The following is a 25,578-nucleotide window of genomic DNA, read 5'->3' as shown; positions in this document are numbered from 1 at the left end:
GTCGTAGACACACTGGGCCTGCGCCATTGAAGCGTTATCCATTCGTAACCTCCATATAAAATTATGAATATCAGGAAGAAAGTTCAAGTCTTCTCTGTGGCCAACAGATAAGTGTCGCACATATGGTGGTTCTAGCTGAGGGGAACAACTGATGCTTTCCTCCTCAGCGGCGTAATCCCAGCCGGTCCATAAGCCCCGAGAGGCGAACAAGTAGATAGCTAATTGATTCGGCCCAACCACAGACCGTCATGGGTCAGGCCTTCAAACACTGCGCTTCCACTATAGTATAATCCATTGCGAGCAGAAAAAAAGGAAATTGCTCAAGAACAATAGAGAAGGAGCTTTGCTGGACTTTTTGGACTTGGCAGTACCGACAGCACGCACCATACACTTGGCCAACAACCACATACCAATGCGAAGCAGGAAAGTAATGGCGCTTAGCTCTTGCTGTCCCCGATACCCAACAACGCACGACTGTAATCTCAGCAACGATGGACAACTCTGCGGAATACACGTACATACTCTGACATGATCTAGTAAAGAATCAAGCGGGACCAAAAAAAAGGAGGGGGGAGGGGGGGTTTCTTTGAATGCCTTCAAGATTCAGTATGTTGAAGTCGCATCTACCATTTTGGTAGATAGCATGATCAAAAAAATGAAACGACAAGGGCAGGACTCGAACCTACGCGGGCGAACCCATGTGATTTCTAGTCACACTCCTTGACCACTCGGACACCTTGTCTTAATTTGTTGATGTGGGGGCGATTAATTTGAATCTAAGAAGGCCTCACATGTATTTGTGTGTACGCGTTGCGTTCTGGACCGTTTTTGAGTGAAGTAAGGTCAACCGGGCTGAGAATGCCAACCTCTCTCCCACGTATATCAGCCAGCTGACAGCTTCGGCCGAATCGTGTTACGACTTTGATCCGGTAGATGATCTGATATAATACGAAATGGCAAAATGCAAAATCCCGAGTCCGGCCAGGGAGTGCAAGGCTTTGCGCAGCGTGCGCGGTTCCGGCCCGACAAAAAGTGGGCAATTTCCCGAGTCCGGTCGCCCGAGTCCGTGTAAGCCGTTGGCTCCAGCCTTACCAGGCTGGCACTGGTGATACAGAATATATAAGTCAAGCGATGGAAAGTGCGACATGAAAAGTGCTGGTCGGTCTCGATTGGTCAGCGGCCTTTGTCTTTCAACGTTTAGTTCTCTCTTCCGAGTGTGTACAACAAAGGTTTTGTAGCGAAACAGCATGAGTACAGTCAAGACAGACATAGAGGCTCCGTCCTCGACATCCGGCGCCGAGAGTCACAGTGGTGCCGCTTCGACACTCGACACCAAAGAAGTGCTCCCACATGACGATCAAGTCCACGACGAGGATGATGATGATTTCCCAGACGGTGGGCTGAGGGCGTGGCTTGTCATCGCGGGCGGCGCGTCCATCTTCTTCTGCTGCCTGGGCTTCGGCAACTCGTTTGGTACCTTTGAGGCGTATTATCTGGCACACCAGCTCCAGGGCTACTCACCGGACTCAGTGGCCTGGATCGGCTCCGTGTCTGCTTTTTTGCCGTTTGCGACGGGTGTACTTGGCGGGCCTCTCTTCGACCGGTACGGTGCAAAGGTGTGTGTCTCTTCTGTCGATTTTTGTTCTCTTACACCTTTATCGTGTGTGCTGACTGATCGCAGGTTGTCCGTCCGGGCACCATCATGTACATTTTTGCTATGATGATGCTCAGCCTGTGCAAAACCTACTGGCAGCTGATGCTCGTGCAGGGCGTGCTAATGGGCATCGCCATGGCCTTCCTACAGTTCCCTGCGTTTGCCGCCGCCGGGCACTACTTTAAGAAGCGGCGCGCGGCTGCCCTCGGCGTCATGGTCGCGGGGTCCTCCCTCGGCGGCATTGTCATGCCCATTATCCTGTCGCGAATGCTTAACAGCTCGAATCTCGGCTTCGGTTGGACCGTTAGAATTGTTGGCTTTCTCATCATGCCGTTCCTGCTTTTTGCCTGCGTCACCGTGACGCCGAGGCTGCCGCCCCGCCAACGCCGCCTCTTCATGATCGAGGTGTATCGTGATGGCAAGTTTGTCTTGTTTTGCGTGTCCTTTTTCTTCATCCTTGTCGGCATGTTCACGCCCATCTTCTACCTTCCGACGTACGCGCTGCGCCACGGCATGGGTGCTACGATGGCCGGCTACCTTCCCGCGGTGCTCAACGCGGCGTCGACGTTTGGCCGCGTTATCCCGGGCGTGCTGGCGGACAAGTACGGGCCGCTCAACATTTTCAGCCTGGGTGCTGTGTCGACGGGTGTGGTCATCTTTTGCTTCAACGAGGCCACGTCCAGCGCCGGTGTCATTGTGTATGCTGCCGTGTTTGGCTTCGTGTCTGGCACCATCATCTCGGGCGCATCGGCAGCAATCTCCATATTTGTGAAGGATGCACGGAATATTGGTACCTACATGGGCATGGGAATGTCTCTGGCATCATTTGGTGTTTTAGTCGGGCCGCCAGTCAATGGCGCGCTCGTCAAAGCGTTTGACGGCTTCTTCGAGGTGTCAATGTTCAGCGGCGCCATGTGCCTTGTTGGTGGCATCTTGTCACTTGTGGTCAAGGCCATGATGCCCCAGGGTTTCTTTGGCCGGATATGAGGATTTATTAGAAATCGGGCACAAGATAATAGCGGCTGTATTATAGACTCTGTATTCATCTCAATCATTTCACTTGTTGTCTTAGCATCATGGAGGACATACTTGTGACCATCAAGTCATTCAAGTATGTAATCGCGCTCAATCAACTCGAACTCGATTGGCTTCGGAGGTCAATAAGCCACTCTGTGCGAGTCGGTACATAAATGAGAGCACTCATCAAAGCAGAAACACCGATGCCTTCATACTACTCGTCCTGCGGGAAGCTCATCATCAGGCACATGAGTCCAACTCAATACGGGCCAGGGTCGCCGGCCAGGGTCACACCAATCCTCTAGCCTGCAAACGCAATCCCCCCACCACTTGATACTACGTCTCGGCCATCTGGATTTTTTTTTAATTTTTCATTTCAGAGAGAGAAATCTATATTTGGGGGTTATATGCGTGTTTTTAGCCATCTGGCAACTTTGTTGCCCAACGGATTTAAGGCAAGGTCAGAGGTGGGTGGAACTATACCATCACAGGCGGGAGAGCCATTTTGTTGCGAGGTGAACGCGAGAGCTATTGAATACGACAAAGGAACCGCAGAAGGCAGATGGAAGACGCTTGGTTCAAAATTCTATCAACAATCATTGATGCTCGTGTTCTTTTTTTACAGCTCTTTTGCCTGTTTAGTTCACGGGCAAGGGTGGTCACAGCGTGACTAGACGAATAAAGGCTCCTGCGAGATGGTTGTTGTAGAGTTTGCAGCGAAAGGTACCTTTGTAAGCCCATCATTTATCAAGTTCATGCTATCACTGTTGGATATATGCAGGTTTCGTTAGAACAGATCGCTGTCAAATGCCAGCCTAAATTCATGTGACCAGACGTGAGGTTGCGGCCTAGCGCACGAAAAGAAATTACCAGCGTCGATTCGCACATCGCCTCAGCTGCACGAAAAAAAAAGAATATCGATGTTAGCGTATGATTCGCGGGAGCCGATCTGGCGAGGAAATCAGATGTTGTCATCTTGCCAGAGTCGTTTGCATCATCAACGTCGACATTACGTCACGTACTAGAAGACACACCCTACTTGACTTATAAAAGAGCGCTCAAAAAAGACAACTCCCTCGCAGTATACTTTAATTTTACAATTATCACATATCATTATATTCATCACAAAATCATGTCGTTTTCCAACACATCTACCGGCGACGCGCCCGCCGACCCGTACACCAAGGCCAACGCGGACACCAGCGTCGACGGCCCGCAAAAGATCAAGGACTTTACAGAGTTCATCACCAACAGCAAGTACGGCATGCTGACCACCCGACAGTCGGGCTCGAGCCGCCTCGTGTCGCGCAGCATGGCGCTCGCGGGCACCGAGAGCAACGGCATCGACCTCGTGTTCCAGATCAACACCGAGTCGGGCAAGACGGACGACATTGCGAGCGACCCAGACATCAACGTCTCGTTCCTCGACTCCAAGGGTTCCTGGGCGTCCATTGCCGGCCGCGCCACCGTAGTCACGGACCGCGACGAGGTGCAAAAGTACTACAGCCCCATCCTCAAGGCCTGGCTCGGGGACCTCGGCGACGGCGTGCACGACGGGTCGGAAAAGGACCCCCGCATCGGCCTCATCAAGCTCCAGGCGGAGACGATTACCCACAACGTGGCCGAGTACGGTGCGGTCAAGACGGCGGCCAAGGTGACCGCGGCCGCCATCCAGGGAAAGCCTGCCGAGGTCAATAGCTTACGATACATTTCCGAGGACGAGCTCAAGGCATGGAGGAAGCTATGAGTGTACAATGCTGTGATTGGAACCAAAGTCAATAGCCCATGACAATTACATAGAATTTTGTCTTACTACTTGTTCCCTGTGTATCTTTGACGTGTCTGTAGTTGCGATGGTTTCGCATAATGGAAAAGATAAAATTACGAATTCATGGTAAAATAACAGTGGAATTTATCAACACTGATTTTATGGAATTCAAACATGCTTGTAGTGGATAATTATGCTATGACTTGGAGTAAATTTGCGTAGTAGTAAGGTTTACTTACCCTCGTCAATTCGTCAGTAAAAGCAAGCTTCCTGGGTTTTCTACCAGGTGCCAGCCTTCATGCCCAAAGCGGAGTGATACCCACCAGACCCCACCCACACCATCCAAAACAACATCAACAACGGGGAAAATGCCGCAATAGATATATAGGTACAAATTAGGCTCCCCGTTTCAACAAGCAAGCAAAGACAAGATGGCCGAGTGGTCTAAGGCGTGTGACTAGAAATCACATGGGTTCGCCCGCGTAGGTTCAAATCCTGCTCTTGTCGTATCAATTCTTTTTGGCTCATGGTGAACATGAATCGCTACACCAGTCTTCATTTGTATAGGGGCGTGTAGTTGCGGGCCGCTGCTGCCACAGCGATAATTTTTTGCTCTCGGGCCTGACAGCGGCCGAGGATTTATTTCCTTTGTTCTTGTTTCATCTCTAGTAAAGGTATTAGCCTGCGCATCAGGTTTGACCCAACGGCGACAACAGTAGACATTTCCTGCACGTCTTGTAGATGCAATATGGAGACGAGACAGAGTCTCGTTTACATTGGCATGACATATGTGACGAGCGGTGGCGTGAGACGATGCGAAGCCTACTGTTCTGATGATATTCGCGGTCCGCTCCAGCCTAGCAAGGCGCGTTGTAATATGTACCAGCGTGGCACACGTGGCTATTTCTACGGTGGCGGGGCTATTTGGCAGGACATTTTTATCACGTGACTCACTGCTTCCATCGGGACAACCGGATGAAAAGTAGCCATGGGGTGGTCTCGACGTATAAGGGATGCTGAGTAGTGTGTGTATGTTATTACAATAAAACCTCGGTTTGGCTGCATGTATGTGAACCAGGCGTGTAGTTCGCGGTGGTCAGTGTTGTGTGTTGCCTTTCAACCAACTAATAGCAAATGATGTAAAAAGAGAGCCGCCCGGTGAGCAATAGCATGGCAAACATAATCGAAACACAAACGAATGGTCAATTATAGAGTGAATAATGCACCACCGAGCCCACAAAGCCCGTATGCGTGTAATATGCATGAAACAAGGCAGTTGGAAATAGCAGCATCCTGTAGGGTAAGCAACTGCTGACACAGTACTCCGTAGAGCGTGGATGGCTTTCTGCAAGCGGGGCTAGTTGCAGAGACCACGCAAGGGGGGACAACCCAAAAGCTTACTGTGAAGCGTTGAGGGACAATAGCGACCTCGGAATAGAAACTATATCCCGGCCTCTGGATGCGCTGCAATCGGCCTCTCACAGCGACCTACCTAGGCAAGTAGACTGAGCCGTCATGCTACTCGGCAGGTAAGCTTTTTTGAGCACAAAACGCGTCGCACCGCCACACCTGCATTAGCGCCGATCCATTGGCCGGGCGGGACGGGAGTCTGGGCGGGGAGAATGGCGAGGGAGGTGAGGCGGTAAGGGGCATGGTTTGTGCTTGTTTCACTGGCGACTGTAACGTTTGACGATATGAGGGAGATGTCCGGGCCGTGAGTCGCCCACTGAAGCTCCCACGGGCGAGAAGGAATCACCTCTCGGGCTGCCAAGATGAGCGTAGAGAGACTGACGAGGGATGTATACCAGCAAACGGAGAGCAAGGCGCAAGAGCACAGGTGGCATGGCAGGGGCAAAAAGCGGACATAGTAAGAAGAAAAAAAAGGAAGAAAAAGAAAACACAAAACAGGAGGTAAAGAGTCCATGGTACGAGATTGCGAGAGATGATCCAATCTACAAAGCGCTTTGGTCACTTGGCAGGAGTCGGATATTTAGAATGCGAGACGGGAAGAGTGCCTTGTTGTGGTCTAGTGCAACGGAAAGACTGGTGCAAAGCGAACATTGGGCGACATGCAACACCGGGAGAGACTATCATGAGAAAGTGATGAGAGCATAAATATACACATGCACATACACATATATATAAAACCGTATGCAAAATGAATTCCTGGAATGAAATGAGTCGAGTATAGTTGTGCGAGACTCTTCCTTCTTTGTGTGCTAGATGGAAGCACTTGAACGCATTGGTAATAACGGGTCGCAGGCCTATCTTGGTAAAGGCGCTTATCTGGATCCTGATAGGATAACGGGGGGTCCCCGCCGGGACGAAGTGTGGCGTGTGCATGTTGATTGGGAGGGGTTCGTCAGGGAAACGGCCCTAGATGGGGGCGGGAGTAGATGAAAAGACGAACGAAGAAAGAACGAGGGAAAAAAAGGCAAATAATACCAATGATAAATATTAAAAAAAGGGGAAATTCTTTGCGAAATTCGGATTTTATCCATTTTCTGGGCATGCACCATACCTTTTTTCCCCTCGGTGCTCGCTGACAACGGGCTCTTCAAGTACACCGTTGCGAGCTAACGGCACCCCTTTTGATGTCGGCCATCGGTTGCATTTCCCCGCCCAACCCAAAGCAGGACCCCCCCCTCTCACTAGCAAATACCTACTTTTTTGCCTACTTTAGGACCTAGCTCGGTACCCAAAAAAATGCCAGATTTATACCGACATAAAGGCCCCCCCCCCTCCAGGGGCCTGGCCTACTGCCTACCTATTTATTCCCTGAATGCGGGCTGCAGCGGCGGCGGCGGCGACGACGGCGGGCCCCACACCATCCCAAAGGCTGGTCCCCGTGCTTTTTCTTTTTTTTCTTTGGCTGCTTTTCCCATCCTTTCTCCAACTACCCGTCTCCCTCTACCAAAAACAACTGCTTGTCTCTCACGCTCTCACTCTCTCATTCTCTGTAGCCCATTTCGTTATTGGAATACCACCGCCGCCGAACCTGCCCGCCGCCAGGACCACCTGACTCTGCTGCGCAATTAGCACAAGCCATCCGAGTTACCTTTTCTCTACCTGCCTCCCCCTCCAAAACATTGACTCTTTCTCGTCCGCTGGTACCTGGCCGGCCCCCATCCTGTTGCGGGCAGCTCGCCAATGTCGCATCTTGCCTCCTTTGTATATCTCGTCGTCCCTGCAGCGGGTCTATTCCTTTGGTGTTTGTATCTCTTTTGTATTTTCCTTTCTTGTCTAAACAGTTCCTTATCCTCCCCCTCCCCTCTGCTCCCATCGGTATCCATTCATCCTCCCCTACCCCCTCCTCCCTCCCCTTCTCATTCCGCCATCCCATCCCACCCCAACGATTCCCTTTCTTATTCCACTTGCCCTTTCCTCCCCTTTGCCTGGCGCCACGGCACCCCCCGTATATTATTATCAACTAGCCATTAACCAGCCAAAAGTGCCAGCAATTGTAACCATCCCCAAGCCCGTAGAGCCCAGTAAAAAAAAACAGACTACTTGCCCCATCCCGTTTGGCCGCTTTCTTTCGCCTTTCCCCCCCTCTGTTCCATTCCGCCCCCTTTCTCACTTCTCTACTCCTACACATCGGCCACATCGCAGCCAGAAAAATCACCACAAAATCGCCGCAATCGACATTTCCATTTCCATCGATTTCGATTCGTCGCGCCATCTAATTCGTCTTCTTGAGCACTTCTTTTTGTTCTCGCACGCCTGCTCTGTATTTTTCTCGCCTCGGCTCGACCTCATCACCGCGACTCGCCTCACTTTACGCGTCCTCCTTTACCGTCTCTCCCTCGGTCGTTGGCGCCTGCCGCTGCTGGTCAAGTGAGGCTATTCCCAAGCACCACTGTTGCGCCGGGCCCACTTTCTCCAGGCGTATTTTCCTCCCGCCAATCACGGATCGCCACTCGCCGCGCCGAGCCCACCCACGGCAACGCAACCCTGCAGCAGCCAATACAGGCCACTCCTTCGTCCAGGCTGCAACTCAACACAGCCGACTGCCGCTCATTCATTATTGCATTTTTGCTTGCAACTCTCGTCTTATCCATGTGGGACTGATATAGACAACGGTACCCTTTTCGTTTTGCCTTCTATCCCCACCATCTCACCCTTGGTGGTTGTTTGCTCCCAGTCGTCGCACTACCTCGGGCGACCGCCACCCTTCAGCTTATCAATACCTATCCCTACCGATCATTACACACACCCACACAAACACACCCCAAACCCGGCACAATGGACGAAATTGTCGTTAGCAACGACCAACGTCGTACTCAGCAGACCACGTTTCAACAATACCAGCCCCCTGGCTCAAAACCCGACGACGAGTCCCCCACGCCCACGCGGCAGGTTTCTACCGTCATGGTAGGCGGCAAGCTCCTGGAGAAAAAGTTCGACCTTATTGATGGCAAATGGGTACAACTCACCGCTGCTGGCGTCCCGCGCAAAAAGCCTGGCCGTAAGCCTGGCACCATTGTGAAGCCCAAGACGGATGCTGAGGTCAAGACCCGGCGCCCCAGGAAACCCCGTGATCCCGATGCGCCTCCCATCCAGCGCAAGCGCAAGGTTGCTCTCACCGACACGGAGCAGGACGATTCCGACGTCTCACGAACACCCGGTCACGCAGCTGCCTCGCCAAACTCCACTTCCCAGAGCTTTCTGCAAACGTCGCCCACGCAAGCTCGCTCCTCGCCCAAGATGCCCAAGCGCGAAGGTTATCCAAGCTCCATGCAGAGCATTCTCAACGATGACCCCCCGCCCACAACCTCTATCCCTGTCCGCACCAGCGGCCAGAGCTACGACCCGATTCGCGGCATATCGGGACCTGCGCGTGATGCGCCCTCGCACAACCCCTACTCTCCTGCCTCGGGCTCCCCCAGGGCGCCTGCACACGCCAACAAGTCTCCCTCCATTGCAAGTCTGCTGGAGCCGACCGCGCCCAACATGTCGCCCTCAAATTCCCACAACGGCTACCCTGCGTCCCGTCTACACGAAGAGAGGCCTCTGCCAAATTCTCCCTCCAATCAACCGCCTCGACCTTTCGCCGCTCGTCCGCCTCCGGAAAAGTCAGAAACACTCGATGTACTTCGACCCGTCGTCAACCCTTCGAATTTTACCACAATCGCCAATGGTCCTGTAAGAAAAGTGTCGCCCAAAAACACTGGCGTATCAACGCCCAAAACAGACCTAGATGACCTGGGAACCGAGGGGGATGGCCGTTCCATCCTCGATTTTGGCAAGGCCAAACCTGGCGAGGAGGCTGATGTGCCTACCATTGTTCTGAGCATTCCCATTTCCAACGGCGAAACTAACAAATACGTCAATTTTTTGCGACTTGCAGAGGACCGCTACGGCTGGGACGCTCTGCACCCTCGCCTGGCTGCGAACCGAGATCGCAAAGCTCGCATCGCGGCGGCTGCGGCAAATCTCGAAAGGATCGAATCGGGAAGAGAATCCGGCGATGAAATGTCTGTGGACCTGTCCGACGGTGAGGGTAGCAACCCCGAGGTCGCTGGCGCCAGCGGCACTGACAACCAGCCCAAGCCGACGAAAAAGAAGCGCAACTTCAAGGAAGATCAATACGATGTCGATGACGACTTTGTGGACGATTCGGAGCTTCTCTGGGAGGCGCAGGCTGCCGCCAGCCGCGACGGATTTTTTGTCTACTCTGGGCCACTGGTTCCCGAAGTCGAAAAGCCCCCAGCTGGGTATGCTTTCCCGTCTACTATCATAACATGCAGTCTTATGCTAACTCTCTTCACAGTTCCGAAGGTCCTGTGAGACGTGGTCGCGGCGGTCGCGGTAGCCGTGGCGGGCGCGGAGGCGCGTCGCGAGGCGCAGGCACCGGTCGCGGCGGTGGCCCTGGCTCCCGCGGAGGCATCGTACGCAAGCCGCGCATTACAAAGGCCGAGAGACTGTTGCGCGAAAAGGAAAAGGCGGAACGCGAATCCATGGCCCAGATCCCCAAGACCCCGACGAGCAATTACGTCATGCCCAACTCGGCCCCTATCCAGCTCGGTGTTTGAACAAGTCTTGTTGGATTATGAGGGACATGTAACTGTATTATTTCTGCATTCATGAGGAGTCATTTTTGCGTTTTTTTTTATATCATTCGCACGGGTTGAGAACGGTGGCATTGCCTTTGTTCAAGAAGAGACTGAGGGGTAAGAGGGCGTTTGGGTGGATGGCATGTCGTTCTTACGATTACTGTGATTTTTTTTTACAGTTGATGGGAGTTTTTGTTCCTTTTGTTCCGCCATGTTCTGCTTTTCCTCAAATCTTTGCCAAGAGTTGTCTGTTTGTCTATTTGTTTTGCTACGGCTGCGTGTTTCTTTCTTTGCCAAGGCACCCACTATACATACCCATGGACTTGTTGGTTGCAGGCATTTCTGATGATTGGGAAATGTATTCCTTTGTCTTCTTCTTGCGTTTTGCTGTAAAATTTCGAGAAACGGATAAACGAGAGGACGGGGCACCGGTGGTGGAAAGAGGCTTGTGCAGAGGTGGCTTTGATATATATCGCTCGAGGTAAAAGCCTTTTTTTTCTATCATAATACACTCTAATTTCTTCTACATGAGAGGTCGGTCCCTTGGCGGAAAATTCATACATAAGGGGATGCAAGCATGCGAGCAAGGGGGAAAATGAGATGCCATTGAATTTGAGATGAAACCGCTTCTCTACCTTTGGGAAAGACTTCTCCTTTTCTACTTCTACTAGCTAGAATTCAAGAAAAAAGGGAAAAAAACGAAGAAACAAAAATGTCCGTCGCCACTTTTCATGTCCATCATCTTGAACAGCATGACAGAATATAATCATAATCTAAACAAGAAAAAAGAAAGAAGGAAAGCCACACGCGTACACACACGCGAACGCACGCACGCACAGTCACACGTGGCCCGCTCGCTCCTTTCGATTGGTTCTTTCTTCTTCCTTTCTTTGCTCTGGACTCACGCGATGCTAAACTCGGCAATCTCGCCCGTCTCCGCCTTGGGCTCGCCGCCCACCTTGTACGCCGCGCGCCAGCGCAGCTTCGCCGAGCCGACCTTTTGCGCGGCGCTGCCGCCGGCGTGGTGGATGGCGACGTGCTGCGTGACGCCCTTGCTCTGCTTGGGGGCGAGGTCGCGGCCCGTCTGTGGTTTGAGCTTGAGTTCGTAGCCCTGTATTTTTTTTGGGTTGTCATTCGCCATCCTGTTAGCGGGTGCTTTTGTCGTTTTCCCTTCTTCTCGTCCTTCTCAGGATTTCGGGTGGCAAAAGGGGAGGGGTGACATATCATACCTTTGTCACGGCAAGCTGAAAGTGCAGCTCAGAGATGGGCTGCGCCGTATTGTTGGAAAAGGAAAAGACCATGTCAATGGCCGGCGACGACGCTGTCGCGCGGTTGGCCAGGAACTCGGCGCGGATGCTGCCGTCGGCGACGATGCCCCGGTGTTCACGCGGGAGCTGCTGCTGTTGCGGTGACGACTCGGGGAGCGCCGAGGAAAAGTTCCACTCGTCGTCTTCGGCGGCCGGTTGCTTGCCGGCGGCGGCGGCGCTGTTGCTGGACTGCTGCGACATGAATGATGCAAAGGGATCGGAGGCGGGAGGAGGAGGAGGGGCGGCAACGGCGGAGGCGGCCGGGTTGGGGCTGGTCGACTGCGATGCGGATGCCGAGGCAAAGGACATGAACTGATTGCTGAGATTGCTGCTGCTGCCCGAGGCGGCAATGTGACTATTGTTGTTATTACTGGAGGTGCTGTTGTCTGTAAGGGAAGAGAGCAGCGCAGGGCCCGGGATATCTATCGACTTTGTGTTAGTCGCCTGTCATTCCCACGTCATTTTGAAATTCTATGGGGTGTCTCATGGGTTGCGTACTTTGGTTGGCGCCGAATCCGAGCGCAATGCTGCCCCCCTGGCCGAAGCTGCCGGAGCTGCCACCAATGTCCAGGCCGAGGAGGTCGTTCTCGATGCCTTGCGTGGCGCCGGCTTGTGATGAGCCGCCGCCGCCGTTGGCCTCGGCGGCATCGGCGTCAAAGTCGATGAGTGACAGTTCGCCCGCCGCACCGCCATCGCCACCGCTACCACTTGCCGTTTGCGAGGGCGTCGGCCCCCCGGCGGCGACCTTGGCGGCGCCCTCGAGGTCGCCCTTCTTCATAAGCTTATAGCGCTCGACGGTGCGGTGTATGCTGTCGTTGATATCAAAGAGCTTGGCGACGGCCTCGTGGTCGTCCGACTCCTCCTCGCACATCTTTTGGATCTTGGGTTGCGCGCTCTGTAGCGCCGAAGCGAGCTCGCTGAAGACATCCCCGTCCGTCATCTTGTCGCCCGGCCGAAACGCTTCGAGACGCTCCTCGAGCAACCGCGCCTTGGCCTGGATCTTGCTCACCTCCTCGGCCGCCTTGGCGCGATAGTCCGTCTTGGACCGCGTGTCGTACCCGGCCATGACTTTCATTAGGCGGTTGGCTTCTTGCAGGTCCGTGGGCGTCCCGCGTCGGATGAGCTCCTGGAGCTTGGCGGACTGCGCCTCGCGCTCTTCTTCTTCCATTTCTTCGGCGGATTTAAGGTTCTATTCACGAAAAATTAGACATGGACGCGGTGAACATGCAGAAATAACGGTAACGTCATCACGTACGTCACTTGGATTCAGAACGGCTGCATCCTCGCGGCGAATCTCGGGAAACATGTAGCCCTTGTAGCTTAGCAGCCGGTGCATGTCCCGGATAAAGCCCAAATCATCCTTGTAGCGGCTCGTCTCGCAAATAGTCATGCGCCATTCCTCGATAGCCTCGAGAATTTTGCCCTGGACACGGGTGGCACGGATGGGAGGACGCTCGGGGAAGCGGCGGACCAGCTCGTTGAGAAACTCTTTGGTGCTGATCTGCAGGTGGAAGGGGTAGCCGCAGTTCTTAACGCAGATATCGAGCAGGCTGAGGGCGAGCAGGGCGACGTTGGGATTGCGGTGGTTGATATAGTTGACAATAGCCGTGGCGGCCTCACGCGGCGCGGCCCCCTTCTTCTGGTTGACCAGATCCGAAATCTCTAGGTTGAGCGCTAGGTTGGGCTCATAGTTGTCTGGGCTGCACGCCGAGTGGATGTAGCGCTCCAACTGCGACGGCGTCCGGCCGCCGTACTCGCCCCAGCGGTCGCGGGCAGCCGCACGCGCAGAGGCGGCCTCCATGGTGGGCAGGCGGTTGTTGGTGAGGCGGCGCGGATCGAAGGGCAAGCTGGTCTGAATGGGGATGGGGGCTGCGGACAGCGGCGTCGAGGTTTAGTTAGGCTGGCGCTCGGTGTCAGTCGGAATGGAAAACGAGAGCGATTAGCGGCGAAAGGATGTAAAATCCACAGACGTGTGATGCGCAGAAATGCAGAGAAGCGCCGTTACGAATCCCCAGTCCCCCTTCGCAAGCGGTGATGATGACAAGCCGAGATTCTAGCTCGCCTGGCGGCTCCCCTCCATGTGGACACGCAGGCTGGGGCGGTGGCGCGGGCTGCACGCCTGGGAACTTTTGTGAGCCAAAATTTCGAAAAAGTAAACAGGTCATAGTCGATAATATTATTGATATTTTTTTGCTGTTTTTTACGATACAGAAATTCCTCTCCTCACCTCTCAATCACCTGCACCTGCTACGCCTCACCATCAAGATCAACGGGAAGGCCAAATGTCAAGGTGGGGTGGACGGCGGGGCTGGACGATTTTCGTCGCAACTTGCTATTAAAAAAAGGTGCCCAGCACACTTTCCAACACCACGGGCGAGATAGTTTATACGTCCAGCAGCTTGCCATACAAATTCGCGAAACCGAACATGGTGCGTCACAAGAAGGATTTTGCCGGCCGCGGCAAGAAGTTTGGCGGCGGACGCGGCGGCGGCTCGTCGCGACCCCGCGGCAGCGGGCCAGACGGCGAGGACGAGGGTGGCCGCCGCGCCAGACCCCAATTCAAGGCGGCATGCTGGGATCTCGGCCACTGCGACCCGAAGCGGTGTTCGGGAAAGAAGCTGATGCGATTGGGCATGATGCGGGACCTGCACATGGGCCAGCGGCACAACGGCGTCATCATCACGCCCAACGGCAAGCAGGTCGTGGCGCCGGACGACCGCGAGCTCATGGACCAGTTCGGCGCCGCCGTCGTCGAGTGCTCGTGGGCGCGCACCCAGGAAGTCCAGTGGAACAAGGTCGGCGGCAAGTGCGAGCGCCTGCTGCCGTACCTCGTCGCGGCCAACACGGTCAACTACGGCAAGCCCTGGCGGCTCAATTGCGTCGAGGCACTCGCGGCGGCGTTCTACATCTGCGGCCACGCCGACTGGGCGGAGCAGATCCTCGAGCCCTTTTCCTACGGCCGGTCCTTCCTGGACATCAACGAGGCGCTCCTCGACAAGTACGCGGCGTGCACCGACGCCGCGAGTGTCAAGAAGGCTGAGGAGGACTGGATGGCGCAGCTGGAGCGCGAGTACGCCGAGAACAGAGAGGCAAACGACGACATGTGGACCAGCGGCAATACAAACCATCGACCGCGGAAAATACCAGACGATGACGACGAGGTTGAAGATGGAGAAGAGAGCGACGAGCAAGAAGGGAGTGTGGACGGGATATACCTTGGCAAGCGTCCGCAAGAAGCGCTGGAGGAGGAGGAGGAGGACAAGGACCCGTTTGCCATATCTGATGACAGCGATGACGACCTGATGATGGAGGAGATTCGCCGCAAGGTGCTGGCCTCGAAGACGTTTTCCAACCCCAACGAGCGTGACGGGGAGGACCGAAAGGCCAAGCCCACGACGATAGTGCGCCCACAGCAGCTCACGGAGCACACCATCGATCCCGATTCGGACAATGACGACGATGATGGGGCGAGCAATGATGAGTTTGACAACATCATTGAAGCGACGCCCGTGACGGACCGGATAGGCCTGACCAAGCTTGAAAAGGAGCGTGCCCAGGCGGCGATCACAAAGACATTCTCGTCGAATATAGTGTCAGCACCGAATCGATGGTAATGAGGCCAAAGTACTAGCTGAATGCAAAAGTTTATAATACATCTATAATATCATTTTATGAGCCTGGTCCCTGTTTTTTGTTTTACATTCGATGTATACAATATTGCACATGCGTCTACAGCTGGCGTTTCTCCGAGATGACCTCGTACGTCTGCAGCTGGTCGTCCTCCTGAAAGTCTTCAAAATCCTCCAGACCGATGCCGCACTCTGTGCCCTTGCCCATTTCCTGCACGTCCTTTTTGCCGTGCTTGATCGTGTCAATGACACCTAAAGAAGAAAAAGAACAAGTTAGTCAACAGACACAGAAAAATAGGTGAGCCCGCAGCAACATACCCTCGTGAATGACGCGGCCCTTGCGCAGGACCTTGACCTTGCTGCCCTTCTTGAGCGAGCCGTTGCGCACTCTGCACCCGGCAATGTTGCGAACCACGCGGCGGGTGACATTGATGGGAAAGACCTGCAGGATGTCGGCCTCGCCCTGCACGCGTTGCGTGACGAGCGGCGGCAGCAGGTCGCCGAGCGCGGCGCGCACGTCGTCGACGACGTGGTAGATGACGGTGTGGTCCAGGATACGGACGCCGGCGTCGTCGGCGCGCTGCTTGATGTGCGGGGGCACCGCCGTGTTGAAGTTGACGATGATGCTGCCCGACGCCGCCGCCAGGTCTACGTCGTACTCGGTCACCTGGCCAGCCGACGACCGCAGCACCTTTGACTGCACCTCGTGATTGCCCTGCTCTAGAATGCTGCCGGCCACGGCCTCGACTGAACCCGCTACGTCGGCCTTGACGATGAAGCTCTGAGTCAGCGTGCCGGGCACCGCGACCTCGTCCCCGGCCTCTTCCCCCAGCACGGCCCTTTCGGCGGCCAGGGCGTCGGCGGCCGCCTTTTCGCGCTGCCGCTGCTCCTGCTCCGCAATGTTGGCCGAGTTCGCCTCCCGGTCCGCCATCTCTAGGCGGTATTCCACAGCCGTCTTGGCCTTGGCTTCGTCGTGTGCTTGCAGAACCATCTCGCCGGCCGGCGGCAGCTCGCGCCAGCCCAGGATCTCGACTGGAGTGCCGGGAGGAGCCTCGTGGATCTCGACGCCTGCTTCGTTGCGCAGCAGGCGGATACGTGCCCAAGTCTTGCCCGCGACGACGTGGTCACCCAGTCGCAGTGTGCCGCGCTTGACGAGTACCGTGGCGGCCTTGCCATCTTGCTTGACGCTAGACTCTAGGATCCAACCGTCCGCCATGCCGTCGGTCTCGGCGCGAACGTCAAGAATCTCTGATAATGTGACGATATTTTCCTCGAGTTCATCCATGCCTTGGCCAGTCTTACCGCTGACACATACGACCTGTACATCACCGCCGTAATCCTCAATTTCGACGCCGTGGCGTGATAGGTCGGCCTTGACTTGATCGACGCGTGCATCTTCCTTGTCGATCTTGTTAATTGCCACGATAATGGGCACCTTGGCAGCTCTGGCGTGCTTGAGGGCCTCAAGAGTTTGGGGTTTGACGCTGTCATCAGCCGCCACCACGAGAACGACAATGTCGGTGACGTTGGCACCACGTTGGCGCATAGACAAGAATGCAGCGTGGCCTGGGGTGTCGAGGAATGTGATTTGTTTCCCGGTAGACATGCTGACAACAAAAGCACCAATGTGCTGTGTAATCCCGCCGTGCTCCTGAGCTGCTACGGAAGACTTGCGCAGATAATCGAGCAGAGTCGTCTTGCCGTGATCGACGTGCCCCATGATGGTTACAACAGGGGGTCTCGACGGCAGAGACGACATGTCTTCGGGAATTGGCGCGGGCTGCAAGTCTCGTCGAGAGCCATCGTCGACTGTGGGCTCAAAACCATACTCCATAGCAACAAGGGCAGCCGTCTCACCAGTCATTACTGTATCCCCTGTAATGTTCTCAAAGCCCATTTCCTCCATGTCGGACATGAACGAGTTCACGGACTGCTTGAGGGCTTGAGCCAAGTCGGTGGCACTGATGTACTCAGGAAGGAAGATGGGAATCACCTCTGGTTTCTCAGCTTTGGCAGCTTTGCGAGCTTCCTTTGCTCTTTTCCGCTGCTGAAGCTCCTCCCAGCGATCCGCATCGTCTTCCCAGCCTTCGTCGGCGTTTATGCGACCGCCTTCCTGACGTTTTGCCTTTTTCGGCTTTTTACCGTCCCGAGCTGGTAGCGCCTCGTCAAATCTTGACTTCTTTTGCTTTGCAGAGGAAGTATCAGACGGTATTTTATACGGAGTGAGGTCATCACCGACGTGAGATGGATGACTGTGCACGTTTGCGTATTTGCCTTGTAGCTTCTTGGGCAATTGCCGTTCGCGCACAGTCCGACTTTTTTGCGCTTCCGCTGAACCTTGTTGGTCGTCCAATTCAGCCCAGAAGTCCGTGGGCTCTTCTTTTATAACCTTCCCGAGAGACCTTGATCCTTGAGCTCCTTTGGCATGAGGGACAGGGCTTCTCTTTTTCTTTGTAAGCTCTTCCCAAATGTTCGATTCGCCGGATTTTCGGCCGGTGTCGGTTCCGTGCGTTTTTCGGTCACTGGAGGACCAAGAGGCTGGGGTGGTTGGATCCTGCGGCTGACGATCGGACCGAAGTATGTCGGCCAAAACAGACCTGGATTTCAATGTCTTCTGGTCCCTCGTAGGGTCCGCCGGTCGGGGTTTTCGGGATGGCCTGGGCTGTCGAAACCTCGCTGGCCCCGATTCGGATGTCGGTGTCGCAGCCTTAGGCGGAACTATCGTAGCTGTCTTGCGCGCGGCCAGCTCGTGCGGTAGCAGTCCTGATGATGCGGCTGGCTTCACTTTAGATGCGAAACCTCCAAATGTACCAACACCACCGGCGAAACCGCCAGGGAAAGACGGTTTAGACTGGTTGCTGCAGCTACCTGATGTTGAAAAGTGCCTATTGACCCCCAATCCTGTCGTGCATGGTGATGCGACACCCCTGGGAAGCCTGGCACCTGTTGCTATTCCGCGTGGGATTTGGGCGACAGAGCGGCCCTGTCGGCATGCCGTGCACACAAACGGACCTCGCTACTATATTGTTAGTTTAGTGGTATCAATGAGGCTGCTCTACTTGCCTGCCATGCATGTGTCCTAAGCATGTTGCAAATGACGCAAATTGGCTGCGTTGTAGGTCCTGCAGATGCGCGGAGCTAATAAATGCGACGAGGCAGCTTTTACTTTATTATCAACTACTCCAGCAGCTACATGGGCTGTGGAGTTTTCTAGCTCGGGGGCAGGGATAGTCCGGAAAATGGTCAGCAACGGTTCTCCAAATACTGGTAATCTCCATGCCGATATTTTCTTTGGTGTTGTATTTTAAAATATCGATAGTATATCAAATTGCCCATTCAAGTTCGCTGCTGAGTCTTTAGCTGGCGATTTTCGAACAAGCGCATGCTTTTGAGGTTGGCCGAGCTCCTTACATCTGCCCCGTTTGACTACAAGTCAACTTTGCCACTGCATCTCACTACGGCACATCAATTGCTCGCCCATCATGGCCCCCAGAAAGCGTACCACAAAGTCATCTGCGACGGCAAGCACACGGAAAGATGGAGAACCACCAATTCCGTTTAAAAAGGTGCCCGAGGTCCTGGAGCCATTCACCAAAGGGTTGTCCAAGAAGCACGTGTACGTCGCGCACATTGACGGAAAGCCAGCCAACTTTAAGCGCAAAATCTTCGTGGTCCCGGTGCTCATGAATGTTGCTGTCGCGGCTGCCTTCGTTTTTCGCATGTACTTTATCCTACCGTACTACTTTACCATTCTGGTGAAGCCACTGGCTCAACATGCATCCACCTTTGTAGGGGCGACGACGACGACTTGGTCGGAGCTAGGATGGGAGATTACCAAGCGCGGATTCAACATGTTTCTTGATCTCATGCTCTTCGTCTTCATCTGGCCGTGGCCAGTGGAATTCGTGGCCGGACAAACACACGGCAGTCCGGTCAAGTGGCGATGGGCAGTTGGATTCCGCGAAAAGGAGATTTACGTGCGCCGCAGCCGAGACTGGCAGGCAGTGTTGGGCGATGTCATCGAGGAGCGGGACTCAAACAAGATCTTCACAGGCTACGTGGCTCAGGCTACGGCACCGATGCTGCAGGAGCAAAAGACTGGTTATCTCCTGATGAATAACAACTGGGACCTGGACTGGAAGCTCATGGTTGCGGCGCACAGGATGGTAGATGGGAAGGAGGTGGCACTGGACGTGTTCAGAAACGCAGTCTTTGTGCACCACCAGGACTACGGCTGGCTCAGCTACGATCTGAAGCTGGGTGCATCAACCGAGGAGGAGCAGAAACGACGACAAGTGTTTGCATTTCGCGACGCTCTGTCGTCGATGGGCAAAGAGGATCTCTTCTACCGCTGGGTGGAGATTGTGCAGTTTGAGGCGACGCAGCCTGGCGGGTTCGGGCCCGAGAAGCAGGAGGCAGCCGCTAGGAAGATCCGAGAACTGTTTGAGGGACAAGGCGTCGACTTTGATAAGCTATGGAAGGACACAGTTGGGGAAGATGGCGACAAGCTGGACTAGGGGAGGACGACCAAGTACTGGTAGGAAGCAGGCATACACAGAGCGACTCAGGGCCAGATGATACTTACTCGTTCAACTAGCTCATGCATGGCGTAGTCCATAAACAAATTGAACATAGAGTCTGCAGGTCGGTATCAGTAGCATCTGATGCGGGAGAGGGAGCAACCGACATGAAGCGACGTCGTCTATTACATGGTCGGGCGCGCGCAGTGGCCACGGTGGCAGCCGACGGTTACTTGGCTACTTAGGTCGGTACCTAGTACCTAGGTACGAAGGTACCATTACGAGTGTACTCAGTAGGTAGGCGCCCAGGTAAGTAGGTAAGTAGGCCGAATGTCTAACAAGGCCGAACCAAAAAGACCACGCGACAGTTGGCCACCTCTACTCAACAAGCTCGGAGCTGATTGCGAAGCGTGGTTGTAAGGGTAACGGATATCTTGATGTACAGTAGTGATGAATATGAAATTCACTTTTAATTTAGAAGAAAAGTCTTGATCCAACCGCGTCACCACTACATCGTGCCGTACTAAGTTTCTGCCCCTGGGCGGCCCCTCCATCCTGAACCCACCGAGGACACGCGCCAAGTGGCCATCGCCCGCCAAGTGCCAGCCAACCCTTATTGCTCGCGCGGCCACTCATCAGTCAATCAGCCTCATTCGGTCGCCAGGGCTCTCGGTGGAACCGCTGACGATAATTGCTCGCCCAAAACATCGCCCTTTACCCCTGCGCCGCTTCTCATCCCTCGATTTCTGTCTCGTTCATCCTATCCGACGTCGCACAACGAACAGCCACTAACACACCAGCCGCCGGTCCCCTTTCGTGTGAACCCATTTTCGGCAGCGGTCCCTGGCGCCGTCCCGCTTCCCCTTCAACAAAAAAAAAAAACGGCAGAGCCCCCCCGGCAACCGACCACCCTTCGACACCGCAACATTCCCCCTTTGGCTCTCATCAAAGACTGCCGCTTTTCCCCCGGACCGCGAAATGTCTAGCTCAGGCCTCACCAGACGCCGTGGCGCCGGCGGTGCTGGCACACCGGTGGCCAACGATGGCGAGGGCAGCAATGCCGCCGCCAGAGCCAACTCGTCATACAACGTCAAGGACAATGGCCCCGAGACGAGCTACGAGAACGGCGAGAATGGCCACAAGATTGCCTTTGATCCTCGAGATATGAGCGAGAGCGCCGAGCGCAGCAAGCAGCCCAAGCTGACAATGATGGAGGAGATTCTCCTGCTCGGACTCAAGGACAAGCAGGTAAGGAGCGACGCTCGCTTCGCCCGAGCGGCTGCGGCGCCGGGCTGCTTCGGTACCAATCGGACTCGACTCTAACATGTCAAACTACAGGGCTACCTCTCCTTCTGGAATGACAACATTTCTTATGCGCTACGAGGATGCATTGTCCTGGAGCTGGCCTTCCGCGGGCGCATCAGCATGGAAAAGGACCCCTCGCGAAGACGGTTCCCGCCTGCCGATCGCAACATCGAAGTTATAGATGACACTCTTACGGGCGAGGTCCTCCTCGACGAGGCCCTAAAGATGATGAAGCAAAGCGAAAAGATGAGCGTCAGCTCCTGGATTGACCTGATGAGCGGTAAGACTGCAGGCTAACTCTTGAGGAGTTTCAACGCCGACAAGGCTGACTTTTTTTTTTCGCACATGGCAGGAGAGACATGGAACCTGATGAAGATCGGTTACCAGCTCAAGCAAGTCCGCGAACGTCTCGCTAAGGGTCTCGTGGACAAGGGCATCCTGCGCACGGAAAAGCGCAACTTCTTGCTCTTCGACATGGCTACGCACCCCGTCGCCGACGGCGGCGCCAAGGAGGAGCTGCGCCGTCGCGTCCGTAACGTCCTGACCCAGCGCACCGTGGTGCTCAACGACAGCCAGTTCCTGCCGGAGAACCTCGAGTTTCGCTACCTGCGCACCGTGTGCATGGTCTGCGCCGCCTACGCCGCCAACGTCCTCGAGAATGCGCTGTCGACGCTCGGCCACGAGGCCCGCGAGCGCGCCTTTGCCCAGACCGACGAGCTCCTCGCCGACTACAGCCAATGGCCTTTTGGCAAGAAGGCGACCACGAACGGCATCGGAGCGAACCTGCCCCAGGTCATCAGCGAGGTATGTCGGATATGAAAACTTCCCGTTACGTACGAGTGGAACGGGAAGGACCAATGCGGATCACGACACTAATCACGAAAACAGGAGCTTGGAAAGGCCAAGGACAAGGAGTTGCAATTGGAGGTTGTAGCCGCGTGTTTGAGCGTATTCACGCGCCTCGACTCGCTCCTATAGACGACTCACACACTGAACGACGACGAATAAAAAAAATCGATCCCTACCCACGACTGCCAGTCGGCGAAGCACATCTTGGTAGACAAGGATGTAGAAAATGATTTTTCATCACGCATATTAAGCAAACGAAACTAACCTCGACAATCGATCTAAAAACCTCCAAGTGTGCTTCGCAAAAGGAATCGAGTTGCTCCTGAGAGATGCAGGACGACGCGGAGAGAAGGAAAACAAAGGGAACTCGACTCGCCATCTATATATCATTCTTAATTCTCACCATCACCACCACCCCCTATCTGCATCTCCCCGGCTAGTTTTTGGACGTCCTTCTTCATGCTTTCATGTCACCAGTGTACTTCCCTCTCTTCGTTTTTTTACTCTTGCGCCCCCCCGTCTTTTATATCCTCGTGGCTAATTAAAAAAAAAACGGCCATCACAATGGAATACAGTGGAAGGTGTGTGTGTGTGTGTGTATTCCTGGTGGTTTGTGTTGAGGGATGGGGAGGGACAGAGTTCCTTCTTTTTTTGGGTTGCAGAAAGATGATTTCGACCAGATATGAGGCATAGTTGGCATTGATTATTGATTTTGTTCCTTTTCTTGTTTTCTCCTGATTTTTATTCACTTGTTTTCCTGTTGCTTGCTGAGCAAACGTTTCGAGGAAATTGACACGGGGCTTGAATGATTGATGTTAGTCGACGACGTGTCGCCGGGCCCTGTGCTTCTCTCTATATGCCTAAGCAGCATGAAATTGAAACCATTCACAACGCAAATGTAGTCTGAACCTTTTTTTTTTTAAATGAATCTTGTTATTTACTTTTTTTAAACCCTCTCCTTTCTCTTTTCTTCCAAAAAATGTCCATATACCGAAAAGAGGAGGCAGACATCGCTTGTTGCGCTTGTTTCGCTTTGTCAGTTATCGCTCTTGGTCTCAAAAGAGTTGTATTTACCCCAAAGAAGGACAAAGAAGAAAAGCGTGCCAAGAATCGTCACGGAGACCATAAGAAAAGGAACAGAATGATTGCATGGAGGAGAAAAGAAGTATCCACGCACAAGTAAACCCAAAAAAATAGATGCAGCCGGAAAAAAAAATGACGGCAATAAACACCAAAAACGCCAGGCAGATATTTTGCAACACGGTCAACGACAAATGCCCTTTTTTGTCCACTTTGATAACCTCCCTTCCCCTTCGTAGTCATAGTGTGTAATACAAGAAAACTCTCTCCTCGTTTCCTTCCTTGCGATCCGAGGACAATGAAGATACACCAGTAAGCAAGATGAAGGAGCAGATAACAACAACATTGTTTACTTCTTGCGCCCGCCCACACCAAAGCTGCCTTCGAAGCCCGGCCGGCCGCCCTTCTTCTTGCCACCACCGCCGGCGCCGCCCTTCTTCTTCTTGCCGGCCTTGCCCGTGAGCTTCTCGTCACGGCGTTTGCGCAGGTTGTCCTCGCGCTTCTTGACGCGCTCCTTTTGTGCCTGCGAGACGCCCTTGAGGCGCTCGCTCCACGCCTTCTCGCTCTTCTTCTTGCCGGCCTCCTTGCGCTTGATCGTCTTCTTGAGGGTGGCCTCGTCGTCGCGGATCTTCTCGCCCTCGACGCGGCGCCTTGCCGCCAGCCACGCGTCCTTCTCGGCGATGCCGGCGCGCGTCTCCGCGTCCATGTCCTCGAGACGTCGCTTCTGGTTCTGCACCTTGAGCAGCGCAGTCTTGGCATCCGAGGGGCCCTTGCGCTTTCCCTGGTTGAGGACGTAGCTGAGGTCGTGCGACATCTGCGAGCCGTCGGCGAAGGCGACGCGGCCAAAGGAAAAGCTGCCCTCCTCCACGGCGGGGCTCATTATGCCGGGCGAGTTGGAGGCGAGCGCCTCCTCGCGTTTGCGCTCCTCCTCGAGCTTGGCGAGCCGGCGGATTTCCTTCTTGTGCTCTTTGCGCTGCGCCTGCTTCTCGCGCCGCGCCTCGATGAGCTCCTGGCGCGTGCGGATCGGCTTACCGTCCGGCCCGTCAGCCTTTCTGGCGGCGCGGAGGGCTTCAATCTTGGCTGCTAGACGGGCTTTGAGCGCTGAGGTGTCCTTGGGCATGACAATGTGCTTGGGCTTTTCGGAGGGAGGGATGGTGGAGGAAACGGAGGTGGTGGTGCTAGCCGGCTCGGTGGCGTCAAAAGTGGGAGAGTGAGGTTCCGAAACAGCTTCGGAGTCGTCCTTGGCGTCGAGGCCAACGACATCGAGGTTGGCAGCAAAGCCCGAATGCTCTTTAGCGTCGGGCATGACCTCGTCTTCAGCTATATCAGCTTCAGTAGCGGCTTCAGTTTCATTGTTGGGCTTTTGTTTCTTTGTCTTGGGAGTCTCCCTAGCTTCTTGATCTTTGGATGACTTGGCGCTTGGTGTGTGCTGTATGTCAACACCTCCTTGGTCTTTGATGGCTTTCTTTTCGGCTTTGCGCTCGCGCTTGGCGACCTTTTTTTGTTCTTTCTTGGACAACTTTGCCTCCTCAGCCGCAGGAATTTCCTCCCCCTCTCCACCATCTACCTCGACGCCCGACTCGTCATCACTTTTCGCGGGTTCGACCTTTTGTTTCTTGTTGGGCTTTTCGGTTGCCTTTCTTAAGCCCTGACCAGGCTGTTCGGCCTCGACACCCTCCATGGCGACGAAAGAGTCCTCTTCGTCATCTTCTCGCTCCTCCACATCTTCGTCATCTTCCTCCTCTTGACGCTGCTTGCGCTTGTTTCGGGCACGTTCGTCCATGACTTCTTTCGCATTTTTATTTAGGTCGCTGTCGGGATCAAGTTTTCCTCGGCGGGCAGCCGCCGCTTCCTTCTTTGTTTGCTTCTTTTTCCTCCATTGGTCCTTAAAAGAAGACAGTTAGCATAGGAGATGGTGGGTAGGCTTTCTCAAGGTCACGACTGGGTAGTGCCGGGCCGGGATGGAGCAGGCCTTGAAAACGGTCAAGAACGTACGCTGGTGTCTTCTCCGTAGTACTGCTTAGCCGGAATAAGGCTCAAGAGGCCGTTAAAAGCCTTTGCATGATCGCGCAACCGATCCTAGAGTCGACTTGTTAGCCTGCAGTCTCGGTGTGGCCACCTGCCCAGCTCAGGCAGGCAGGTAAGAAAAGTCTGTGAGCTGGGCGGCACGCAGGTTGGATGCCTGCAGTGGTGGAACGGGTGTCCACGAACCTGCAGCGACGCTTCTGTCATGTTGAAGTCTCGAAAGAACTGCTCTGTTTCTGATTATGCGCTCGTCGTAAATAATTGCACGCTGCACAGAATCTTCACAACTGCAGTTCTTCGAGGTGGTGAAGCGGTCGGCGACTGGAGGCGGATTTTTTTTTAGCGGGCTGGGAATTTTTTTGTCGACA

At 54.4% G+C, this 25,578-nt stretch overlaps 9 protein-coding genes and 2 non-coding genes across 11 annotated transcripts; 7 read left to right on the top strand and 4 right to left on the bottom strand.

Moving 5' to 3' along the window:
• Positions 1 to 661: 661 nt before the first annotated feature.
• On the bottom strand, positions 662 to 742 carry V2A60_007993. The gene has a single exon. It is a non-coding gene; the product is annotated as a tRNA-Ser (tRNA).
• Positions 743 to 1,247: 505 nt separating this feature from the next.
• On the top strand, positions 1,248 to 2,641 carry V2A60_007992 (MCT family MFS transporter; the record flags this gene model as incomplete). Its single annotated transcript, XM_083259271.1, has 2 exons — positions 1,248 to 1,616; positions 1,682 to 2,641. 2 exons carry the CDS (start codon positions 1,248 to 1,250, stop codon positions 2,639 to 2,641), a joined length of 1,329 nt encoding a protein of 442 aa, XP_083115397.1.
• Positions 2,642 to 3,803: 1,162 nt separating this feature from the next.
• Positions 3,804 to 4,418, top strand: V2A60_007991 (uncharacterized protein; the record flags this gene model as incomplete). The annotated part of the gene is made up of 1 exon (XM_083259270.1): positions 3,804 to 4,418. The coding sequence occupies one exon, from the start codon at positions 3,804 to 3,806 to the stop codon at positions 4,416 to 4,418; it is 615 nt and encodes a 204-aa protein (XP_083115396.1).
• A 446-nt stretch (positions 4,419 to 4,864) lies between these two features.
• V2A60_007990 lies at positions 4,865 to 4,946 on the top strand. The gene has a single exon. It is a non-coding gene; the product is annotated as a tRNA-Ser (tRNA).
• Positions 4,947 to 8,684: 3,738 nt separating this feature from the next.
• On the top strand, positions 8,685 to 10,474 carry V2A60_007989 (uncharacterized protein; the record flags this gene model as incomplete). Its single annotated transcript, XM_083259269.1, has 2 exons — positions 8,685 to 10,156; positions 10,213 to 10,474. The coding sequence occupies 2 exons, from the start codon at positions 8,685 to 8,687 to the stop codon at positions 10,472 to 10,474; spliced, it is 1,734 nt and encodes a 577-aa protein (XP_083115395.1).
• Positions 10,475 to 11,396: 922 nt separating this feature from the next.
• V2A60_007988 (VHS domain-containing protein) lies at positions 11,397 to 13,603 on the bottom strand (the record flags this gene model as incomplete). The annotated part of the gene is made up of 4 exons (XM_083259268.1): positions 11,397 to 11,606; positions 11,725 to 12,224; positions 12,301 to 12,991; positions 13,058 to 13,603. The coding sequence occupies 4 exons, from the start codon at positions 13,601 to 13,603 to the stop codon at positions 11,397 to 11,399; spliced, it is 1,947 nt and encodes a 648-aa protein (XP_083115394.1).
• Positions 13,604 to 14,228: 625 nt separating this feature from the next.
• On the top strand, positions 14,229 to 15,416 carry V2A60_007987 (ribosome biogenesis protein TSR3; the record flags this gene model as incomplete). The annotated part of the gene is made up of 1 exon (XM_083259267.1): positions 14,229 to 15,416. The coding sequence occupies one exon, from the start codon at positions 14,229 to 14,231 to the stop codon at positions 15,414 to 15,416; it is 1,188 nt and encodes a 395-aa protein (XP_083115393.1).
• A 115-nt stretch (positions 15,417 to 15,531) lies between these two features.
• On the bottom strand, positions 15,532 to 17,858 carry V2A60_007986 (translation initiation factor 2; the record flags this gene model as incomplete). Its single annotated transcript, XM_083259266.1, has 3 exons — positions 15,532 to 15,683; positions 15,750 to 17,762; positions 17,834 to 17,858. 3 exons carry the CDS (start codon positions 17,856 to 17,858, stop codon positions 15,532 to 15,534), a joined length of 2,190 nt encoding a protein of 729 aa, XP_083115392.1.
• Positions 17,859 to 18,913: 1,055 nt separating this feature from the next.
• V2A60_007985 (uncharacterized protein) lies at positions 18,914 to 19,948 on the top strand (the record flags this gene model as incomplete). The annotated part of the gene is made up of 1 exon (XM_083259265.1): positions 18,914 to 19,948. One exon carries the CDS (start codon positions 18,914 to 18,916, stop codon positions 19,946 to 19,948), a length of 1,035 nt encoding a protein of 344 aa, XP_083115391.1.
• A 981-nt stretch (positions 19,949 to 20,929) lies between these two features.
• V2A60_007984 (Golgi phosphoprotein 3-domain-containing protein) lies at positions 20,930 to 22,234 on the top strand (the record flags this gene model as incomplete). The annotated part of the gene is made up of 4 exons (XM_083259264.1): positions 20,930 to 21,199; positions 21,290 to 21,536; positions 21,609 to 22,060; positions 22,145 to 22,234. The coding sequence occupies 4 exons, from the start codon at positions 20,930 to 20,932 to the stop codon at positions 22,232 to 22,234; spliced, it is 1,059 nt and encodes a 352-aa protein (XP_083115390.1).
• Positions 22,235 to 23,534: 1,300 nt separating this feature from the next.
• V2A60_007983 (surfeit locus protein 6-domain-containing protein) lies at positions 23,535 to 25,417 on the bottom strand (the record flags this gene model as incomplete). Its single annotated transcript, XM_083259263.1, has 3 exons — positions 23,535 to 25,070; positions 25,181 to 25,264; positions 25,397 to 25,417. The coding sequence occupies 3 exons, from the start codon at positions 25,415 to 25,417 to the stop codon at positions 23,535 to 23,537; spliced, it is 1,641 nt and encodes a 546-aa protein (XP_083115389.1).
• Positions 25,418 to 25,578: the final 161 nt, after the last annotated feature.

The sequence above is a fragment of the Cordyceps javanica genome, chromosome 5 (genome assembly GCF_051103115.1).
Source record: "Cordyceps javanica chromosome 5, complete sequence".
Classification (NCBI taxonomy): domain Eukaryota; kingdom Fungi; phylum Ascomycota; class Sordariomycetes; order Hypocreales; family Cordycipitaceae; genus Cordyceps; species Cordyceps javanica.
This window is presented reverse-complemented; position numbering and strand designations above follow the sequence as displayed.